Below are 22006 nucleotides of genomic sequence, written 5' to 3' on the forward strand. Positions count from 1 at the left end.
CCCTCACACACACACACACACACACACACACACACACACACTGGAAGAGCCAGGCCTTACTTACATCCAGGGAGCCTGGGTGCACCAAGTGTGCCCGGCTGGAGAACCAGGCACCTCCTCGGCGAGGATCCAGCGCTTCCTACTTTCTTGGGTGGCCACTGCGTGGGTCTAGGGGCCCTGAGCCCAGTCAGTGCCAGCCACAGCCCAGCCTCTCCCACACCTTCGATCTAAGCGTCGTTTCTGACTCCAGCATTGCGGGAAATTCCCAGGGAGAAGAATGGGGAATTCCTGGGATGGTGGGGACCTTCCAGGGGCCGAGGACAGCGTCCACGGCTGCCCTGCCTGCTGCTGAGCACGCGCGATCCCCTCGTCCCTGGGGCCCAGTGCGAATATGCCCGAAGCAGCAGCAGGCGTCGTGAAGAGCCCTTGGGGGCCCACGTTGGGCTCCTCAGGGTGGTGAGCCGGTTGTCATACCCTGTCATCCCCTTTGGTTGCTGGGCCCCACCGTCATCTCTTATTAGATGTCCTTGGACCACGCAAAAGTGCGGGCAAGGTTTCGGGCTTGGGCATTGCGGGCTGGGCCGGGAGCGGAGGGCGCAGGCTTGTGGCGCCTTTGGCTTCCACCTCCGAGCCTCTAGCGCCACCTAGTGGTCGCTGTGCTCCAACGTTCCTGGCAAAGTAATCGAAAAGGGAGTGCTCTTATTGAGCAGTATTGTGCTCAAGGTACATTAGGAAGTAGAACGGGGCATCCTCACGAGTATAAAGAACGAGCAGTGAACCCACGTTTGCTTGCTTCCCCGGATACCAGTCCCATAATAGGGTCTGAGCCACGTTGGCAGCTGCTGGGAGCCCTGAGCATCCATAGCGGAGATGGAGCTGGGAAAGCCTGGCGTTTGACTTCTCCGGTCTTCTGTCCACTTCTAAAACGTAAAAGCATCATACAGATGTCTACGAGCCCTTCCCAGGATAATGTTCTGCCAATAGAACTGGGTGTGGTGGTGCATGCCTGTAATCCCGGCACTCTAGGAGGCTGAGGCAGGAGGACTGGAAGTTGGAGCACAGCTGGGTAACTGAGCTAATTAATGAGACCCTATCTCAAAATAAAAGTATAAATATGGGCTGGGGATGTAGCTCAGTGTGAAGGCCCTGAGTTAAATTCCCCGGCACTGCCCAAATAAATACAGAAAGCAGAAAAGAAAGAAGGAAGAAAGCAAATGCTGTAAACTACACAAAGAAGTTGTAGCTTTGGAGTTAGAGAAACCTGCATCTGGACGCCAGCTGTGCGTCTTCGGGCCGGCTAGTTTACCTCTCCGACCTGAGTGAGAACCTATGGATTAAGTGAGAATTATCCGCAGTGCTTGTGACGGGCTGGCACCTGGCAGGAGCTCAGGGAACAACGCGGGCAATGTGGATGCTGCAGATCTGCTCACCTGAGTCCCACACCGCATGGCCCTGGGCGTGGGTTTGCGGAGGAGGAGTCTTTGCCCCAGGAGTAGTGGGGAGAGGAGAGGCTGGGGTCTCTCTGGGACAGCTCTGAAGGTCCGTTCTCAGGGGGATCAGTTCTGAGCATGGACCGAGCACAGGATACTCGGAGCAGTCCTTCCCCCAAGCTTCCTCAGGCGGAGGGTACACAGCGAGAGTGCCACTTCCCCCCTCATGGTGGGCATCTGGTGTGGTGACAGCTGAGACACTGAGGGGAGGTGACCTGCCTGAACTGCTGACTGCACAGTGACACCTGGCTGGAGCTCTGCTTGTCCACCCACCCCCACCCCGACAGCGCCTCACTCTGTGGTCCAGGCTGGCCTTGAACTCACTGTCCTCCTGCCTCAGCTTCCTGAGTGGCAAGGTGATAGCCATCTACCAGTACACGCCTCTTTATCCCCTTGGGACTCCTATTTTTGTTAGTTTGCAGCACTGAAGATTGAACTCAGCCCAGGGCATACTAGACATATGCTCTACCACTGAGCTACACACCGCCCACACCGCCCCCCGCCCCCCCTCCCCCGCACTTTTAAAATTTTAATTGCTTTTCTTTTGGTACTGTGAGTTGAACTCAGGACTTTGCACTTGTCAGGCAGGTGCTGTACCACTGAGCTATCTCTCCCGCCCCTTTCATTGTATTCCGAGACAGGATCTTGATAAGCTGCTCAGGCTGGGTTCCAAATGCTGATCCTCCTGTCTCTGGCTCCAAAGCAACAGCAATTACAAGTATACTGGGGACTGAACCCCAGGCCTTCACACTGAGCTACATTCCCAGCCCCTTTAAAAGTTTTTTATTCTGAGACAGGGTCTTGCTAAGTTATTAAATTGCCCAGGCAGGGCTTGAACTTGGGATCCTCCTGACTCAGCCTCCCAGAGTGCTGGGATTACAGTGTGCCACCACGAGCAGCATGTGGCTCGTTTACACATAGCGTATCAGGGCCCCTGTGGGTAGGACGTCAGGTTTTCTGGTCAGGAGGCCTTACAGTAAAGCTGCTTCCAAGTTGGAGATCCTGCTCCCCAGGAGATCTCCCTTGGTATTTACAGTGGCTGTTTGAATGACATCCAGCCCTGGCCAAACAGGTGGATGTCCCTGCGGGGCACAGGAGCATGGCCACCCTCCCTGGACTCCTTTTGCTCCATTTTCCTCCCGAGCGCCCGTGAGTGTGGGGCTCCTCGGCCTCCCTGCCCTGGCCCCTCACGCACCCCGTGCTCTGTGGCAGCCGGGGCTGCAAGTGCACTGCTGAAGCCGCCCCGTCTGCCACAGCTTCCTCCTGGGCTGCAGCTGCTTCTCCCTGCACACTCGCCGGGCTCCTCGCCCGCCCCGCGTGGTGGGGGACTTGCCCTGGCCTCTCTCCCGCCCTTCTACGCTGCTTTTCTCCTGGAGCTTGTGGTTTTCCCTGCCTTCGCATCCACCTGCTCAGGCTTACAGGGGCCCAGCTGCCCATCAGGCCGCCTGTAAAGCAAGGACGCCGTCCCCGTGCAGCAGCGTGTAACTCTGTCCATGGACTTCGGGTAACAGCTCAGCTCCTGGGCGTGGCATACAGACTCCCTCCCCGTCGCTCCAGAGCTGACCTCTTGCTCTGAACACCGAAGCCCCCTCCCTAAATTCTCCTGTCCCCTAGCCTCCTCCAAGTGACACACGCGCTGCTCTGCAGGGACATCACCTACCCCCACGATGGTGTCACCCAGCCTCGAGCCTGTGGCATCTTCTGCCTGGAGCATCGTCCTCCTTCCGGAGTGTGCCAGGCAACCTCACAGCAAGTGCCGGGCTCCTTTCACATGTCCTCTGCCCTGGAGGTCTTCCAACCCCACTCCCTTGCCCTTTCAGAGCATCCACCACATCGCATTGCAAGTATTTATTTGCATATTTATTTCCCCCTTTGGACTGAAAGCTCCTTGGTGCCAGAAGTCTTTTGCTTTTTTGTTGTTGTTCTAGGGAGTGAAGCCAGGGCCTTTGCACTGAGCTATAGCCCCAGTCCTTTGCTTGTTTTGTTTTTGTTTTTTTTTTTCCGGTACCAGGGATCGAACTCATGACCTTGTGCTTGCCGGGCAGGCCCTGTGCCACTGAACTAAATCCCCAGCCCCCTTGTTTTGTTTTTGTTGTTGTTGTTTTTAATTTTGAGATGGAGATGGGATCCTGCTAAGTTGCCCAGGTCGGGCTCAAACTTACCGTCCACCTGTCTCAGCCTCCCTGAGCGCTGAGACTGTAAGTGTGCTCCACCATGCCCGGTATCGTTTGCATTTTTGTATACTGAGTGTCTGAAGCACAGCAAGGGACGTGGTGGCTCATGCCTGGTCCCAGCATTTGGGAGGCTGAGGCAGGAGGATCACCAAAAATTTGAGGCCAGCCTGAACTGCATAGCAAGACCCTGTCTCAAACACCACCACCAACAAAAATAAATAAATAAAACACAGCAGACACTCAGTAAGTGTGTGCTCTTGCAAATGTCTATCTGTCTTGTGTCTGGCTCAGAATGTGGTGGGATTCTTTTTGTTTTGATTTGATTTTTGTGGTGCTAGGGATTGAACCAGGGCCTCGCACGTGCTTAGGCGAATGCTGTACCAATGAGCTAGGTGACCAGTGACTGGCCTCTACTAGGCTCATGTTTCAAATCTGAGAAGTGGACTCCAGTAGCATTTATGCCATAGGACAGTGAGGGGTCTCTGAGGAACCTGCTGAGCACCGGGACCTGCTACGTGCTCAGCAGTCACGGTGACTGTTTCGCACGGCTTTGCACGGCGCAGCTGCCTTAAAATCAGGTAGAATCAGGAGAGCTGCACCCAGTTCTTGTCCTGGCCCTGCTGCCTTGCTGGGGAGCCGGGGTCCCATGCTAGTCCGGTGGCCTGCAGCAGGTACCCTCGGAAGGGGCCACAGTCCGACTGCTGTGGTCCCGGGCCCGAGAGGGAGGGTCTCGGAGGACAAGCTGCAGAGGGTGGCAAAGACCATTTTATGACCAGCAGAGGGCCCTGGCCAGCCAGTGGCCTGCGGGTGGGAGGGGGCCGGCTATGCCAGACGCCTGACCGGAGGCGGGCCCAGCCGCCAGCTGCCTCTTGATTCTGCCCAGCACTTGGGTCCCGGCCTCACCTGCTCTCCCTGGGCAGCTGCGACCTGTGCGTCCGGCCATGCGGTGGCTGTGGTCCCTGGCACTCTCTCTCGCTGCTGTGTGGGCTGTCGGGCAGGGCGGGGTCTCTGGGGACAGAGCTGAGGCCCAGGAGCAGCAGAGCCGGTCCAGGAGAGGAACCGAGGCCGGGGTGGCCAAGGAGGTGCAGCACTATGTACCCGAAGAGTGGGCCGAGTACCCCCGGCCCATCCACCCTGCCGGCCTGCAGCCCTCCAAGCCCTGGGTGGCCACCAGTCCCAGCCCCGACAAGGGTGGTGACGCCCCAGGCAGCGGGCAGGAGCCGAGGGGCAACCTGCCGGGGACGCCGAGTCAGAGGCTGCAGATCCAGAACCCCCTGTACCCGGTGACCGAGAGCTCCTACAGCGCCTACGCCGTCATGCTCCTGGCCCTGGTGGTGTTTGCCGTGGGCATTGTGGGCAACCTGTCGGTCATGTGCATCGTGTGGCACAGCTACTACCTGAAGAGCGCCTGGAACTCCATCCTGGCGAGCCTGGCCCTCTGGGACTTCCTGGTCCTCTTCTTCTGCCTCCCTGTTGTCATCTTCAATGAGATCACCAAGCAGCGGCTGCTGGGTGACATTTCCTGCCGGGCCGTGCCCTTCATGGAGGTGAGTGAGGGCCCTTCAGGGCTCGGCTGTGGGGCTGCCTCACACAGGGCCCTGTTCCTTTCTGTAGATCCGAGATGCCCCCTCCCTGACCTCCCCGCCATTGTTCTACCCAAGGAGTCCCTCTGTCCTTTGTTGTATCCTCTGAGTGCCTGTGGCCACTGCCCTGCGCCCCGCACCAGCCTGCCCCCAGGCAGTGTCGGAGGCGCGGGTCTTCTAGACACACCCTGGGGTCAGGTCGGTACCTGCGCCCAGTGTGGGCACGGGACACACACACACACACACACACGCACACACACAGCCGTCTTTCCTCCTGACTATGACCACTGTCATCATCACTGTTGTCTCCACCACTAACCTGAGTCCTCCCTGAAAGGCAGAACTTGCATCTGGGCACCACAGCTGGCAGAAGCTCTGGTCTCAGCTCTGTCACCGACATACTGGTGGCACAGGGCAGGGCACATCTTGTTTTCCATTTCCTTATCACCCAAGGTAGGGGTAGACCAGATCTTCCTTCTAATTTTGGGTCTATCCTAAAATCCTGAACTAAGCCAGGTGGGGTAGTGCACTCCTGTAATCTCAGCACTCTGGGAGGCTGAGGCAGGAGAATTAAAATTCTGAGGCTAGGCTGGGTAATTTAGTGACTTAGCAAGACCTGTCTCAAAAGGAACAATAAAAAAGGACTGGAGATATAGCTCACTGTGAAGGCCCTGTGCTCAACCCCCAGGACTAAAAAGAAAAAGTTTTCTAAAGTGTGCCGTTGTGCCCTTACTTCTGGAAACTCCTCTCTGACGACAAACCTATGGTACCGAAGGCTGCGTAGATCACACAGAGAAAACGTAATCACATCACCCCGAAACTATTGCAGTGTTGGTGCTGTGTGAGACCAGGAAGTCTTTGTCTCTATGTGAAAACACAAAATAAGGAAGTTGCCTTCTCAGTCTTGGCTGTGTGGGGTCACAGTGAAGACTGTGGGGACTGTGGCCTCCCCTCAGGCTGTTGTGCTTCCGTGGATGACGCCGCGTGACATGGGTGACCTGCCCGGTCAGACCGGAGAAGGACTCAGGGCTGGGGATCTGTGTCCATTCTGTCCCCAGTGCTGTGTGTAAGTGATGGTCTCACAGCTCGGCAGGGTCTCCGGCTCGGCCCCCTGCCCAGGGAAACCACCTGATGGTGGCCCAAAGTTCTCCCACATAAAGGGGACCCTAAAGTCGGGGCAGCCTTTGCAGGTGAGCGCACGTCCCGAGCTGACAGCCTGGCTCAGCTTGGAGTGCTCGGACACAGGGCTCGGAGTCCAGCAGTCTAGCAAAGAAACTGGGCTTCTCTGATCCCTGGTTGAATGATCTTGGTTGCTGACCCTGTTTAGACGTCAGTTTCCCCATCTATCATTTTTATGTATGTATTTATTTTTGGCAGTACTGGGGCGTGAACCCAGGGCCTGCATACTGAGCTGCTTCCCCTGTCTTTTTAAAATTTTGAGACAGGCTCTGTCTCCAAGTTACTGAATTGCCCAGGCTGAGTTCTAACTTGAGATCTTGCCTCAGTCTCCCAGAGTGCTAGGATTACAGGCATGGCCACTATGCCTAGATTTTGTTTTTTGTTATTTGTGCTGGGGATTGAGCCCAGGGCTAAATTTTGCTCCATCACTGAGCTAACATCCCCTGTCTCTCTGGGCTGTGTCTGTCTCTCTCTCGTAGCACTGGGGATTGAACTCAGTGTCTTCACTCTGAGTTGCACCCCTAGTATTTTTTTTAAAAATAATTTCTCATTAAAAATAAAATGAGTTGAGTGGCATATGCCTATAATCCCAGCACTTGGGAGGCTGAGGCAGGAGGATCATTGTGAGTTCCAGGTTAGACTAGGCTATATAGTGATTTCAAGGCCAGCCTGGACTACATAGTAAGACCTTATCTCAAAACAAAAACAGAAACAAAAACAAACAACAAACAAATAGAAAAAAAAAACTTGGCTAAATTGTTTTTTTTTTTTTGGTTTTTCTCCGGTACCGGGAACTGAACTCACGACCTTGCGCTTGCCAGGCAGGCGCTTTGCCACTGAGCTAAATCCCCAGCCCCTAATTGTTAACTTGCCCAGGCTGGGCTCAAACTTGTGGTCCTCCTGCCTCAACCTCCAGACTGCTGGGATTACAGGTGTGTGCCAATATTACTCACCAGCCCAATTCTTGAGGAATTAAAAGGGTAAGGGCCATAAAGAGCATAGAATGAAGGAATTCAGTGTAGGGCGGCTTCATTTGGGATTGGTAGAGGGGAAGAGGGGAGGCGCAGACAGGTCCATGGACCCCCCTCCCCCCGCCCTGCCTGACTGGGTTGTGGCCGAGCTCTCCCTGAAGTCCGCCCATCTGTTGGGCCTGCTGAGGATGCAGATGACCCAGCAGCTGGAGGCCGGGAGCTGGGTGAAGTGGGGGAGACACAGCCCCGGAACTCTTCTCTGCGGGAGGATCAGGAAGCTTCTGGGAGGGCGGGGGAGGCAGCTTGGAATGAACTTGGGGATGACTGGAGGTGCAGAGGGAGAGAATGGTGTTTTTGCCTGGCGCTAGAGACTGCTCCTCCACAGGCCTGGGCTCCCTCGCCAAGGGGGTGGGGGCTCTCACAAAGGACACCCGTGGCCGTGCGAATAAACCCGGGATTGTATCCCCCAGCCTGAAGAGTGGGGGCTCTGGACAGGAGGGGGATCGGAGCACAGTCTCCGAGTGTGGCGGGGCTGGCTGGGGAGCTGGGGCGGTGCTCCTCCTCCTTTATGCTCTGTGGCTGTTTCTTCCTTGCTGTCTGCCTTGCTGCTCCTTCCTGTGAGCCCGATGAATAGCTTGTGGGGTGAGGGGCACAGGCCTCGCCACTGGGGGATGCTCAGCCACACCTTGGGCTACTCCGGACAGGAGGGAGGATGAGAATGTGTAAGCCACCTTCCCAGGATCATCACCCTAAGTCAGGAGGCGGAAGGGCTGCAAAGACCCAGGATTTCGGCCTGTTCTGTTCTCCCTTAGAGGTGACCTGCAGTCCCGCAGACAGTGCGGGGCCTGTGGGGGGCGGGCTGAGAGGCCCCTGGCCTGAGAGAGAGGAGGCAGGTGTCATGTGAGCCCCAGCTCCACCACTTATCAGTGCTGGGATCCCAGAGGAGCCTCTTCTCGCCTCAGCCTCCATTTCTCCTGCAAGATGACGACGAGGGTTTGGTTATGTGTGGAGATTGCTCAATGGGCAAAAAAAGTTTGCCAAATGCAAGTTTACCATTGCTTTATTTTTATAATTTTTGCAATGCTAGGGATTGAACTCAGGGCCTTCACACTGAGCTACATCCCAGCTTTCTAAAAATTTTTTATTAAAATAAAACCCCAGATAAGTCATGAAGTTGCTCAGATTGGGTTTCAACTTGTGATCTTCCTGCCTCAGCCTCGCAGATGGCTGGGGTTACACCATCAGGCCTGGCCTTATCTCTGTGGGTCTTCTATCCTGACACATGGGGCTCACTTCTATGCTCATGACTAATCCAAAAACCATCCTCCCCATCCCTGTGTCCCTGTAGGTTCTGACCAAGCACTTCTTGTCTCCCCAAACCCCACAGGTGTCTTCTCTGGGAGTCACGACCTTTAGCCTCTGCGCCCTGGGTATTGACCGCTTCCACGTGGCCACCAGCACCCTGCCCAAGGTGAGGCCCATCGAGCGGTGCCAGTCGATCCTGGCCAAGCTGGCTGTCATCTGGGTGGGCTCCATGACTCTGGCTGTGCCGGAGCTCCTGCTGTGGCAGCTGGCGCAGGAGCCGGCCCCCACCGCAGGCACCGTGGACTCCTGTGTCATGAAGCCGTCGGCCAGCCTGCCCGAGTCCCTCTACTCGCTGGTGATGACCTACCAGAATGCCCGCATGTGGTGGTATTTTGGCTGCTACTTCTGCCTGCCGATCCTCTTCACCGTCACCTGCCAGTTGGTGACATGGCGGGTGCGGGGCCCACCGGGCAGGAAGCCGGAGTGCCGGGCGGGCAAGCACGCGCAGTGTGAGAGCCAGCTCAACAGCACGGTGGTGGGCCTGACTGTGGTCTACGCCTTCTGCACCCTCCCGGAGAACGTCTGCAACGTGGTGGTGGCCTACCTGTCCACCGAGCTGACTCGCCAGACCCTGGACCTGCTGGGCCTTGTCAACCAGTTCTCCACCTTCTTCAAGGGCGCCATCACCCCAGTGCTGCTGCTGTGTGTGTGCCGGCCGCTCGGCCAGGCCTTCCTGGACTGCTGCTGCTGCTGCTGCTGCGAGGACTGTGGCGGGGCCTCCGAGGCCTCGGCCACCGACGGCTCGGACAACAAGCTCAAGGCCGAGGTGTCCTCCATCTACTTCCACAAGCCCAGGGAGTCCCCGCCGCTCCTACCCCTGGGCACACCTTGCTGAGGCCAGGCCAGGGGAGGGGATGGGGCTGCCACCCCAGACCCAGCCGGGCCTGCTGTTTCTTTCCCCGTAGGTCTTGCTTGGCTGCCCTCCTGCTGTCTAGACAGACCTGGCTCCTCTTATGCAGGTTTGGGGTTGATGAACCCCTCTCCCTGAGCAGGGCTTTTCCTGTCATGCTGAGGGGCCGTCTAGCACAGGTAGGCTGTGACCCTTCTAGGTCCTTAGAGCTGCCCAGAATCTCAGTCCCACCGCTGCAAGCCGCAGCAGACCTGCCCCCTTCCTGGCTTCGGCCTGATTCCCTCTCCGCCTCGGACCCACCCCCACCCCCACCTGGGGCCCATCCCGGAATGCGGGCTCCTTGGTGGGAGGCAGCCCAGTAGGCTCAGTACCCTTGCTTTGGACTGGATCTGGGGATTTCTGCTTCCTTCCCCTCTTTCACAGGTCCCCGGGTTGTCTTGTCCAAACTCCCTGGTCACGCGCTTTCCTACAGAAGGCCCTTCCCGAACATCAATAAACTAGGTAGAACTACCCTGCACCCATGCACTTTCTTGTGCCCTGTCCTGGCAGTGCTGGTGGCACCAGGGGTTTCCCGGGGCTGGGCAATGCCAAGGGCCGCATTCCTCCTGCCCATCTTTGGCCCTGGCTGTGGCTACTGTCTTGCCCTGGGAGCTTTTGTGGGGCAGAGAGGATGCGGGGCTTGGGGACCTGAGGGACTATGTATTTATCCTGGTCTGGAACCAGCAGCCTCTAGCAGTCAAAGGCTGCCAACTTGTCCCCTCTGAGCCCCCAGCTTTGAGTCACCCTCTCCCAACAAAGCCCTCATTTGAGGGAAGCCAGTGGTCGTCCCTCTGTGAGCTACGGGGCTTCCCAGCCTGGCACTCTGTGAGCGGCTCTTGTTCAGGTCTTAGAACGGACTGTTTTGCCCGTAGATGGTCCAGCTGCTTGGCCCCTGGCTGCCCCCATCCGCCCCCGCCCCACCACCCTTCCTGCCAGGGCAGGGCTCTGTCCCATGTCCCTAGCAGACCCTGCAGCTCCTCCTGCTGGTCCTGCCCTTGAAGTCTGCCCTCCTCCAGCCATACCTCTGGGGTCCCCCAGAGCACTACTCATGACCACCACATCTACCTAGGATGTCCACCGACACTGGGCCTCAGGAATTGTCCCCAGGGGCCCAGGGACGGTGAGGGGCAGGAGGTTGTGAGTGGCCTGGGCCTCATTCTTCCTGTCCAGCCACCCACACCCCTTGGCCTCGGCCTGCCCAGTGCCCCAGCGCCTCCCCCAGGGATCTTAGCAGCCTTGTTCTCTCTCCCTGGCACCCACCCCCAGGGCCAGTGACACCGCCAAGAGAGAGAGGCCGTTGCTAGGTGATAGTGCTGCCATGTACTGGGGAATGACACCACCCATTTCTCAGCAGCCCTGTTGCCACAGTGACCGAAGCCCCCAGCTTTGTCTGTGGAGACTTTGGCTGGGAGACTTTAGGCTGGAGACAGGGCCAGAGGCGGGCTCCCCCAACCCACCCTTCTCTGCTCCGAGCCACCCAGGCCCTACATGCGCCAACAGCTTCCTAAGGGAGGCAGGAGGGGGACGGGTGAACCGAGGTGAAGCCGGAGACAGACTGGGCTGAGGATGGCCGGCTGGTGGGGGGCATCCTGTTTAGGGGGCCTGTTCCACAAAGGCCACCCTTGGCCCCTCCCTCTTGCCGGCTCAGACCAAAGGAAGAGAGATGGTAGCTCCAAGGCCCCACTGTCGCTGCCACCTCCCAGGCCTGCCAACGTGAATGGCCTGCAGAATTCAGTCAGCAGGACAGCCGGCCTTGGGTAAGAGCCACTGTCCCTCCAGCCTGGGCCAGCTGGGGAACAATGCGGGGTTTGTTGCTCAGGGGTCCCAGGCTCGGGGCTGGGGGGCAGGGTGGCACGGGGGTGGGTGTAGACTTGAGCTGGGGTGTTTGGAGCGGGCGCTGACAGTTACCCTCTGAGAGCAGGTGGCAGCAGATCAGCCCTAAGGCCCTGATGTCTGACAGCGGGTGGGGGTGACCTTCCGCCCCTCCTCTGCTGGCAGGGAGTCACTTCCTTCCATCTCAGCTTCATCCTCCACTACTCCTGGGACCAGAATGCACCTGCACAGCCTCAGTCTCAGCTTCCTTGTCTGTGACACGGGAACAACCCCTCCTTCCCAGCCCTGTGGTCAGCGTCCGGCACGGTGCCTGGCACCTTCTCTCCCTGCCCCTCCTTTGGGAACTGCACTCTCTAGGACTGTGTGGCAAGCCCGGCCAGGGTGTTCTTAAACTCATCCAGTTTGAGCATCAGAGTCCGAACATGACGGTTTACATGTACCATGCTCACGGTCTGCTTCCTGCTCCACCTGAGCAGGTTCTGCGGGTCCCGAAGCACCTCCGAAGGCAGCCACTGTTGCGGGGAACCCTGGCTTGTTCCAAGTCACAGACTCACACCTTGCCCCAGTTCAGGACAGCAGGACCTGAGAGAAGCCCATCCCCACAGTGCCCCTGATGGAAAAGGGAGGTGGCCCTCATCTAGCTCCCAGCCAGGGCACACTGGCCACCTTTGCAGTGAGGGATGGAGGGGACAGACCTGGGTCCACCTTCAGTCCTAACCAGATGGACATGCCTCACACCTCTTGGGCACCGAAGGCGTGGAGAACCCGCAGTTCCAGCTGCCAGGTTCCGCGTAGTCCAGGGGTGGCGAACCTGTGGCTGCGGGCTGCAGTGTGATGTCTGTACAAACAAAAGCTCTGAAGGTTCACCCTCAGGGCTCTGGTCCTTCCTCAAGCCCTTTTGTAGGCGGTTCTCTGATGGCCCTCAGGGCCAGACAGTGCCTCGGAGAAGCAGCCCTGATGAAGGACCAGGAGCAGGGAGGGCTGGGGACTGGGGAGGCCTGGGTGCCCACAGGCAGCACTAAGCGCAGACGGGGTTCTCCACGGCAGGAGCAGGGGCGAGGACGCAGGGGGTGCTCTGTAGGGCCCACTCCATTTTCCAGGGTGATGGGGAGGCTGAAGGAGGGGGCGGGGAGGCGGGGCCTCCTGTAAATCTGGGTCAAGACGGCCTCAGATTTGAGCAAGCAGGGCCCGTGAGCCTCGGAGCAGCAGCTGTGGGGGTCGGGGGTCCGGCTCCATAGGTGGGGCACGGGGAAGGCTCGCGCAGTGGAGGAGCAGGGTGGGAAACCGGGGTGTCACAGCCAGCCAGGAGGCAGCAGAGGCGCCCACCACTCCCGTCTCCGTGACCTGGGCCCTGGGCAGCGCCTGCACTGGTTCTCCTTTCACCGCTAGGCAGCTGCCTGCTCAAGGCAGGGACCACGGGGAAGTCTGAGAAAGGAATGAGGAGGCCGGGTGGGGCCGAGGCACGTGTGGGAGACTTGTGAGGGGCCATTGTGCACGGCCCGGGCACAGGGCCTCTGTGGGCGTGGCTCCCGGGCTGTTTGTGCCCAGGGTGCGGGGTGTGCTGGTGTCCCCCGTGCCTGCTGGCCGCTCTGCACCATCTGCAGAGAAATAATGGGCACGGTGTACCCCCTCAACACAAAATTGGAAATTTATTGTTATTAGAAGGCAAAAAAATGTACAGTTACAAGAATCATTTTCCAAACAGAGGTTAAATATGAGTGAAAAGTGTAAAAAAGGAAGAGGAACATCACTTTACAAATCATTAAACAAATAAAACAACCAAAAACAAAATCCAAAGAACCAACCCCCCATGCTGAGTTCTCTCCTTGTGCAACTCTGCAAAATGAGAACAGAAAATGAGGTGGGCCATGGAGGTGGGGGCCCTGGTGGGGCAGGAGCTGGGGGCCGGGAACAGGTGTCGGGCGCTGGGGCAGCATGGACGCCAGCTTCCGGCCCCTAGGCCTGGTGATCTCTGGCACCTGGTGGTGCCTGGTGGCCCTACCAAGGCTGGGGACAGAGAGGAGGTGCCTACCTAGGCTCCCACCAGCCTGTGGCGTGCAGAGACAGGCCAGAGCGGGAGGCAGAGACACACAGGACAGGGGGCGGCACCAGTGCCCAGGCTGGCACCTGCCCCACGCGCCAGCCTCGTCTCTCCAGATGTGAACTTGCCCAGCCAACCCTGCATCTCTTTCCCTCTCTCCAGACTGCCCCCTCCCAGATCCTGAATGGCCCCTGCAGCATCAAATGGTTGATTTTAGTCTTTGCTTAAATTAAAAAATTAAAATATATATACATATATATACTGTACACACAGGACAATAACAGAGAGTTGAAAAGGGAAGGGGGGAAGCGAGGGGGCCAGGGCTGGGCACCGGGGCTGTGGACAGGTGAGGGAAGCGGCTGGGCGAGGGGACCCCTGGAGAGGGGCAGGGGAGAGGCTGGAGGCCCGATGGGGGGCGATTTATTGTACAGTAAAAACAGGAGTTCAAACCTCAGCAGAATGGGGCTCTGGGAGCCCCAGGGCCCTCCCCTCGCTGAGTGAGGAGGGGTGCGCTTAGGGGGACAAAAGGACGGGCGGGGAGCTCGGCTTCAGGTTTCCATGGCCACGGTCCCTGGTGTGAGGGAGAAGGACCGCCGTCTCAGCTTCTCCGCGACTTTGAGTGCTGAATAAGCCACTGTAGGGTGATGTCTGGCCCGGGACAGGAGAAAAGGCTCATAAGCTTTTGTTGTGCTGGGTGAGTGGGGGGTCAGGGGAGACAGCCGAGGGAGTGGCGGTCAGCCCGGGTCACCAAACTGCAACTACTAGAGGCACCCGATCCAAGCCTGTAACACCGTCAGACGCAAGGAGCCCGAGTACACGGCCAGCGAGGCAGAGCTGGGTGATGCCTACGACATGGGCCTGGATGCCCCAAGGACCACAGGGCTTTGGCTAAAGGCCAGCTGTGGAGGCGGAAGCCTTGAGAACCTTATGCTAAGGCACCAGAACAGTCTGTCCTCTCCTTTCCCCACGGCCTCCTGCGGGGCCAGCAACTCCCCAGACTCACGCACCAATGTTGTCCTTCTCTTTGCAGGAGATGGAATAGCAGCAGATCTCTCGGTCCTGGATGGCAGACAGATTCCTAGGGGAGACCAGATAAGAGTCTGCAGGGGCAGGGACTGCCCAGGGGGCCTGGGGCCTGGGGCCAGGGGAGGGCAGAGTTTTTTCTTGCTCAAGGCTTTACAAGGAGGAGGAGGGCGAGGTGCCTGCAAAGGTGTGCTCTGCTGCCACCGTGTGGCGGACGCTAGGAACAATAATAAGCGCAACTCCAAGGCGGGTGGCTGGGGAATGTGGGGAGCTGGAAGTTACTGTCACTAAACTCACATTTTCTCAATCAACTCCTTCTCATCCAGAGCTCCGGGGAGGTCTCGCTTGTTGCCCAGGACTAAGACCTGCAGAAGAGGGAGAATGAGGGCTCGGGGGTCGGACATGCACACACACACACTCTCTACCCTGCAATGCCAGCTTCCCCAGCCCAGTGACTTCCTCCCAGTGCTCCACTCCCAGGCTGACCGGGATGCCCTGCAGCTGAGGCTTGTCGAGCAGGTTGTGCAGCTCGTTCTTGGAGGCCTCGATCTTCTCCTGGTCAGCAGCGTCCACCATGTACCTGGGGAAAGGCAGGGTGAGGACAGCATGTGAACACCATGGGCTGAGCCCAGGGACAGGAGCTGCTGCTGGGTCAGAAAACCTCTGGTTCCACACGGTCACACCGAGGGCCAAGGGCCACCCTGGCCTGGCTCAAGGACCCACTCACTCTCCGAATGCTTTTGAATCCACAGCAGGGAAAAGCCTGGGGCTGCCCTCCTCAGTGCTCGGGGGAAGCTGACACTGTGCAGAGCTCGGGCCCTGCTGGATTAGCTGTAAGTCCTGCCCAGAGTGACCCACTTACGTTTTCAGGGAAAGCCTGGATAAGCTAGAGTGGGAAAGCAAAGCAAACCACAGGACATTTTCTTGCAGCAAGATGTTAAAAAAAAAAAAGTTTAAAGAATCTATTATTTATTCTATCCAAAAAACTGAATCTGATGTTTGGCCATGTGTATGTCAAATAAAATTCTTACTACCATTAGTAATTGTGGTACTGGGGACTGAACCCAGGACCTTTGCACTGACTTACATCTCTGGCTCTTTTTAAATTTTTTTTTTTTTCTTTTTAAATTTTGAGATGTTCTCACTAAGCTACAAAGTCACCCAGGTAGCACTTGAACTCCCAATCTTCCTTCCTCTGCCTCCCCAGTACTAGCTTTACAGGCATGTGCCACCCTGCCAGGCTCAACTTTTTGTTCATACTTGGGGAGCATTCTACTACTTACATATCCAGCCCTTAAAATTATTATTTTGGTCTTTTGAGACAGGGTCTTACTATGTAGTTCAGTACATAGCCCAGGCTGGCCTCAAACTTGCAGTGATCCTCCTGCCTCAGTCTCCTTGAGTGCTGAGATTTCAGGCTTGCACTTAGAATTTTTTTTAAAAAGGGACTGAATCCTTTGAACCATCCCAAATGGTTCAGCAGGAACAATGACGAGGAAGGTGGCACAGCCCATCTGGTTTCCAGAGTCCTGGGTTCTTCAACTGGGCAACGGGCACCACGGCACTGACCCAATAGGAATGAAGCAGTGTGCAAAATAAAGGCAAGCTGTGCAGACAGTGGACTGTGAACCGGGATTACAGCCAGTGTGCTTCGGAGTCCCTGAGCTCCTGCAGGTAGCAGGGGCGGGGAAACCTGCAGGTCCGCCCGGCCCGTACTTACACGATGGCGCTCACTCCTCGGCAGTAGCGCTCCCACATGCTGCGGAATCGGGGCTGTCCCCCAATATCCCAGAGCTGAGCGAGAAGAGGGTAAGACGGCCTCAGTAGCAGGCAACCAAAACCTCTCTGGTTCCCCCCACCCCGGTTCTCCTCCTCTCTTCCCCACATTCCTCTGTCCCCCCCCAGCTCCCCAGCGCGGAGCTTCCCTCACTCACCTTGATGGTCACGTTCCCTTTGGTGATTTTGCGCATGTTGAAGCCCACTGTGGGGATCATGTCCTCATTGAACTGTCCTGACTGGAGAGAAGAGTCGGCATTGGAAATGGGGTGAACAAGCAACAGCACCCTAGATGTGCCCTTGCTGATGGCCACCGACCAAAAGGCTGTGGGGTAACACAGCGGTCAGGCCAGAGATGCTGGGCCTTCCCATGTGGGGCGGGTATCACAGCAGCATCTCTTCCATGTCCTCTGCTTGTAGGCAGGATGGCTGTCACCAACCTGGGTGTCCAGCAGCACCCCAAGATTTCCTGTGCAGAAGCTCACCTATCTCAAGCAATCCCACAGGCTCCCCACCTGGACCGGGGACGTTCTTCCTAAGGTCTAACCTGCAGTGCTGTGTGAACTGAAGCCCCTGCACTGTCACTAGGTGCAGACAGACTGTGCCCATGGAGGGGAAGCGTGAACTACTTCCCAGGTCAAGAGCCCCAAACAGCTCGCGAGCTGACACTTAAGGGAAAGCAGGCATTTCCAAGCTGATAGTGAATATTAAGTTGTTGTTTTTTTTTGTGTGTGTGTGTGGGGAGTAAATTGGCCACCCCTGGAAAGGCAATGCATGCTAAGCAGTTTCAGGATCGCCCATGGTTTGGGCTGGCTCGACCTCTATCCACTTGTTAGGGTGGATAACCCACACTCTGCTGTTTGTTTACTGATGTGTCTCCCCGCCAGAACAGTGCTGGGTCTGTAACAACAGCACTAGTAAATGTTTGCAGGTTGCTTGGGGATTGACTGCGTAATTCCATTTCTCCCTGAATCTCTGGATTATTCTAAACTGGCTCCCAATAAGGCCAGACCTCATCCCTCCAGGGCCATCTCCATGTGCACAGGCAGGACATTTCTGCTGACCCCCCCAGAGGCAGGTGGAAGGAGGTGGGGGCTCATTTAACCTGGAGCCTGAGGGTGTCTTACACAGCCTTTCCTCCTCCTGGGTGGTGGAATAACGTGCCTCCATCCCACAGAGTCAGGGGATCTGGCCTAGGCCATGATGTAGGAGGTGAGTGATTCTTATCCAGTACCCTCAAGTCTGAGTGAAGACCCCCTGGGTCCCAGGTGAGCACGTGCATCATGCCTTTGCATCCACACACATCAACTATTCATCAAGGCCTTAGTGGACCTGTGATAGTCACCAAGGTAGAGACAGCTCCCCGAAACTTCCTGAAATTGTGCACAACCCGTGTGTCTAAAGCTTTTTTTTTTTTGGTTTATCTCCCGTACCAGGAATCGAACTCACGACCTTGCGCTTGCCAGGCAGGCGCTGTGCCGCTGAGCTAAATCCCCAGCCCTAAAGCTTTGCTTGTAGGTACATTCATCCTTTGGGACCCACAGGGGGTCATTCCAGGAACCCCTCAAATAACTAAATCTGTGAATGCTCAGGTCCCTTGTATAAAAGGGTATAGTGTTTCCCTGTAACCTGCACGCATCCTCCCATCCACTTTAAATCACCTTTGATTACTTATAGTGCCTAATACAACCTAAACACTATAGGGGGCTGGAGATTTAGCTCAGCGGCACAGTGCCTGCCTGGCAAGTGCAAGGTCGTGAGTTCGATTCCTGGTACCAGAAAAAAAAAAAAAAAAAAAAAAAAAAAAAAAAAAAAAAAAAAAAAAAAAAAAAAAAAAAAACTAAAAAAAAAAGAAACAAAAACCAAAAAAACCCCCACTATGTAACTAGTTGTGATACTATATTGCTTAAGAAATAATGAGAAGAAAAAAGTATACACATGTTTAGTACATTTTTTTTAGACAGGTTTGGCTTCCGTTGCTCAGGTTGTCCCCAAACTGGGCTGAAGCAATCCTCCTGTCTCAGCATCCCAACTAGCTGGTTCTTCTGAATATTTTTGATCCTCAGTTGAATGCACAGAGGCAGAACCCAATAATACAAAAGGACTGAGTGTGTATTTTTCTGGGGAAGGGTCCCTAACTTTTCTCAGATATCCCAAGGGTCCAAGGGCCCCTAGAAATTAGGAATCACTGAGAGAAGTTGTTCCTCCAGGGGATCCCCTCCCCATGGCTTTATAATTGCCCTACCCCAGCAGGATGACAGGCGTCAGGGTGGGGAAACTTGTGGACTAAGGGCTAGCCATCCCTATGCATGCTGACTAGCAGAGAAGCCCAGTTCTTGTTCCTCACCCATCCCAGGGAGCTTGGACAAGACTTTAGCATCTCTGGGCCTCAGGGAGAGAAGGGTTTGGGTCTCCTGGGAATTGTGAACAAGGCTCAGGAAGTATTGGAAAGGGTTTGATTTTGCTTTTAAAACAGGGTCTCGCTATGCAGTTCAGGCTGGCCTTGCGCTTACTTTGTAGCCCAGGCTGGTCTGAACTCTCAACAATCCTCCTGCCTCAGCCTTCTGAATGCCGGGGTTACAGGCATGCGCCACCACAGCCAGCCCTGGGAATGATTTGAAACAGCAATGGGAACCATCATTGCTCTTTGGCACAGGCTCTCAAACAGATGAGAATGTGGCCTGACAGATGTGACCAGGGCAAAGGCTAGGAGGAGCCCCAGGGAGCTGGTGCCCGCACACGCGGAGTTCCTGTTGAGGTATGAACTGGGGCTAAGTAGGAATCAGGTTATGACTTAATTTCCCTGCTGATGACTCCTTGCACCATAAGCTCCTCACTAATGGTAGAAAGAACCTTAAGACATTGAGCCCAACTTAGCTCAGACTTGAGTCCATTCTGGCCCATTCTCTCTTCGGTCAGCTCCAACTATCAGAAAGTTCTCTCCCTCTCTGCCCCTCTGTCGGTCTGTCTGCCTGCCTCTCTCCCTCTTCCTGTCTATCCATCTCTCTCTCATTCTGTACTGGAGCACTCAGAGCCTGTAAATCAAGCTATATCCTCAGGCCTTTTTTTTTTTTCTTTCTTTCTTTTTTCAGAAAGGGTCTTGCTAAGTCATTAGGTTGCCCAGGCTAAGTTCAAACTTTTTTTTTGTTTTGAGACAAGGCCTTGCTATTAGTTCAGACTGACTTTGAACTCACTATGTAGCCCAGGCTGGCCTTGAACTCCTGGGGATCCTCCTAAGTCAGCTTCTGGAGTGCTTACAGGTGTGTGCTACCATACTTGACTGAACTCAAACTTGTGGTCGTCCTGCCTCAGCCTCCCAGAGGCTGAGATTATAGGTATGTGCTACCACACCCAGATTATCAGGAAGTTCTTATAATGAGCCAAAAATCCACCTTCCTACAATTTCCACCCTTTGTTTCTAAGTCCCTTTGGGTATCCCAAGGCTGGTTCTTCCACTAGGCAATCCTTTACGCTTTGAAATATTTGAAAGACTCTTATTTTTCTTGGACAAAAACATCGACTGTTTTTGCAGCATCACAACTCTTTCAAAAATGAAAAGATCAGTTTCAATGCCTTAGAAGCAATGTGCAGTCCCCATATAATTTCTTTTCAGTTCACATTAGCCAGTGAGCAGCAGTCACTAAACTCAATTCCTAATTATAGCCAAATCTCATAGAGTGAGTAGAAAACCCAAAGGGGAAAATGCTGAGGAAACAGAGGCCAAGCGAACAAGCGAAGGTGATTTGGGGCATCGGTGGTGGGTAAGGACTCGAGCCCAGGGGTCCTGATTCTGCATTTCTTTCAGGAAGGCACTGTGCTGTGATTATACCCAGGGCCAGCAGAAATGCCAGGCCCGTAGCCCTGGAGGATCTGGGGAACAGTGGAGTTTCCTGGACACTGGAATTCCAACTGCAGTCCATAAGGGGTGGTTTTTCTTGGGAGGCCTCCTCAGAGAAGGGAAATTTGGCGTGCTTTTTCCGGTGCCAGCTGAAGCGATACATTTAATATCAAAAAGGGGAACATGTGGGCTCTTTATTTTGAGAAATTTTCCCTAAACATCACAGCAACTCTTGACCCTAGCAGTAGAGTCTGGGATTCTCGGGTTCTGTTTCTGACCTGTGTCCCAACCTCCCCTGCCCTAGATATGACGCTGGTCTAGAGTTGGGAAACAACCCATCTGGGTACCTGTGGCCCCTGCCCAGGAGCACAGCTTCACTCGTGCTCCATGAGGAGAGCTTCCCTGGGGACAGGAGGTGACACTTAGGCTGAGAGGCAGCAACTTGCCTCTTCTCAACTGGTCTCACTTCAGAGACAGTTCCCAGATCTAAATGCCTAAAAGTCAAGCCAGCGAGCCTTGCAGGCAGGAGTCCACATGTGAAGCCAAGCCATGCCAGGTCTAACCAGGTGGGGAGGTCTCTGATGCTAGGGGCAGGGCCAGGCAGATAGGAGCCCAGGGGCGCATGTTAGCTGAGAAAAGTATCAGGCCCCAAACCTCAGCATCGGCCTGCAGATCCTGCCCTGCGGGATAAGGAGTCAGGAGACGCTGGGTAGAGGAAGAGGCAGAGGTCACCTGCAGAGCACAACAGGAGAGGAAGCCAGTGCCCAACTGTGTGCAGGGCCCCTCCAGCCTTCCTTCTGCCCTCCCGCCTCAGGGCCAGGGCAGTCACACCTCCTCCCTCCCATGCTCCTTGCTGGGGTGCTGAGACAGGTCAGGGTCAGGAAGGCCCATCTCCCCAGGCTGGGGAACAACACAGGCAAGGTTGGCAGCGCCAGCCTGGTGGGCCACATTCCTTTGTGGACCTAACTCATCAGCATTTCTGATTAGGACCTGGTTAACTCACAGTTCTCGGAAACCCCACCTTTGGGACTGGGGCCGGGGCCCTGGGCAACCTTAGCTCCTGTCCCAAGCCTTGCTGGGCCGCACGAACCCAGACCTGCCTGGCTCGAAATGCAGGCCGCAGCCATTACTGCAGCCTGGGCTCACACAACCTGGGAGCGCATCTTCCCCTTTTCGAGATTTTTAACTCCTTCTCCACCACTCGGCTGCACAGAAAGGCTTACAACATCCCCTCCCGCCCCTCACTCTCGACTCCACATTGCTCCCAGAGCCACTCTCCTTGTCCCCAGAGGGGCAGTGTCCCTCCGCGGCATCCTCTCTGGCCCGGAGTGCCTCCTCTGGCAACTTCCGGGCCAGGCACAGACTCCAAACTCCCCTTAGGGTGCCACCCTCCCCGGACTCCCAGCGACACAGCAGGTCCAGAAGAGGTTCTGGGGAGGAGTCTAGGGTTCAGCCCGGGGGCTCAACTGACTCCTGTGTCCCTGAAGACACCTCTTCCCTCCACCCCCGGGACCGGAGCTTCTTCGTCCCGCGAAGACGGATTCGGCCCTCAGGGTGGGGCAGGGCCGGCCCAGCCCCCCGCCCCCAGGCTCCCCGGCGGCCGGTCCCGTGACGTCCCCCCCGCGGGGCTGGCAGGCCCGGACACTTTCGCCCCGTCATGCCCCCGGGCGCGGGCGCCCGTCTCAGCCCGCAGCGGGTCCCGCAGCCCGGTTTCTCCTCTTCTCTGCCCCACGGCAGTGCCCTTCTGGTCCAGGCGAGGGAGCGGGTCGCGCGCCACCCCGGTCCCCCACTGGCCTTGCTAGGCCCCCAGAGCCCAGGCCGGCTCCTCCCCCGCCCGGCGCCCG

General features: G+C 56.3%; 2 protein-coding genes across 2 annotated transcripts; one reads left to right on the plus strand and one right to left on the minus strand.

Moving 5' to 3' along the window:
* Positions 1–4489: 4489 nt before the first annotated feature.
* On the plus strand, positions 4490–13281 carry Gpr37l1 (G protein-coupled receptor 37 like 1). The gene is made up of 3 exons (XM_005375203.2): positions 4490–5211; positions 8785–11408; positions 11650–13281. The coding sequence occupies exons 1-2, from the start codon at positions 4606–4608 to the stop codon at positions 9595–9597; spliced, it is 1419 nt and encodes a 472-aa protein (XP_005375260.1). The 5' UTR covers positions 4490–4605; the 3' UTR covers positions 9598–11408; positions 11650–13281.
* Positions 13115–16563, minus strand: Arl8a (ADP-ribosylation factor-like 8A; the record flags this gene model as incomplete). Its single annotated transcript, XM_005375476.2, is given in 6 exon segments — positions 13115–14173; positions 14533–14603; positions 14846–14913; positions 15035–15128; positions 16269–16342; positions 16483–16563. Coding segments are annotated over 6 exon segments (438 nt in total), but the record flags the coding sequence as incomplete, so codon positions are not given.
* Between the last annotated feature and the right edge of the window lie 5443 nt (positions 16564–22006).

Source organism: Chinchilla lanigera, unplaced genomic scaffold (genome assembly GCF_000276665.1).
Source record: "Chinchilla lanigera isolate Chin_1 unplaced genomic scaffold, ChiLan1.0 scaffold00005, whole genome shotgun sequence".
Taxonomy (NCBI): domain Eukaryota; kingdom Metazoa; phylum Chordata; class Mammalia; order Rodentia; family Chinchillidae; genus Chinchilla; species Chinchilla lanigera.

Excerpts from the sequence above, each read along its gene's own strand:
- Gpr37l1 (XM_005375203.2), top strand. The coding sequence starts at position 4,606 with ATGCGGTGGCTGTGGTCCCTGGCACTCTCTCTCGCTGCTGTGTGGGCT. Across the intron at positions 5,212-8,784 it reads GGGCCGTGCCCTTCATGGAG|GTGTCTTCTCTGGGAGTCAC; the intron begins GTGAGTGAGGGC and ends CAAACCCCACAG.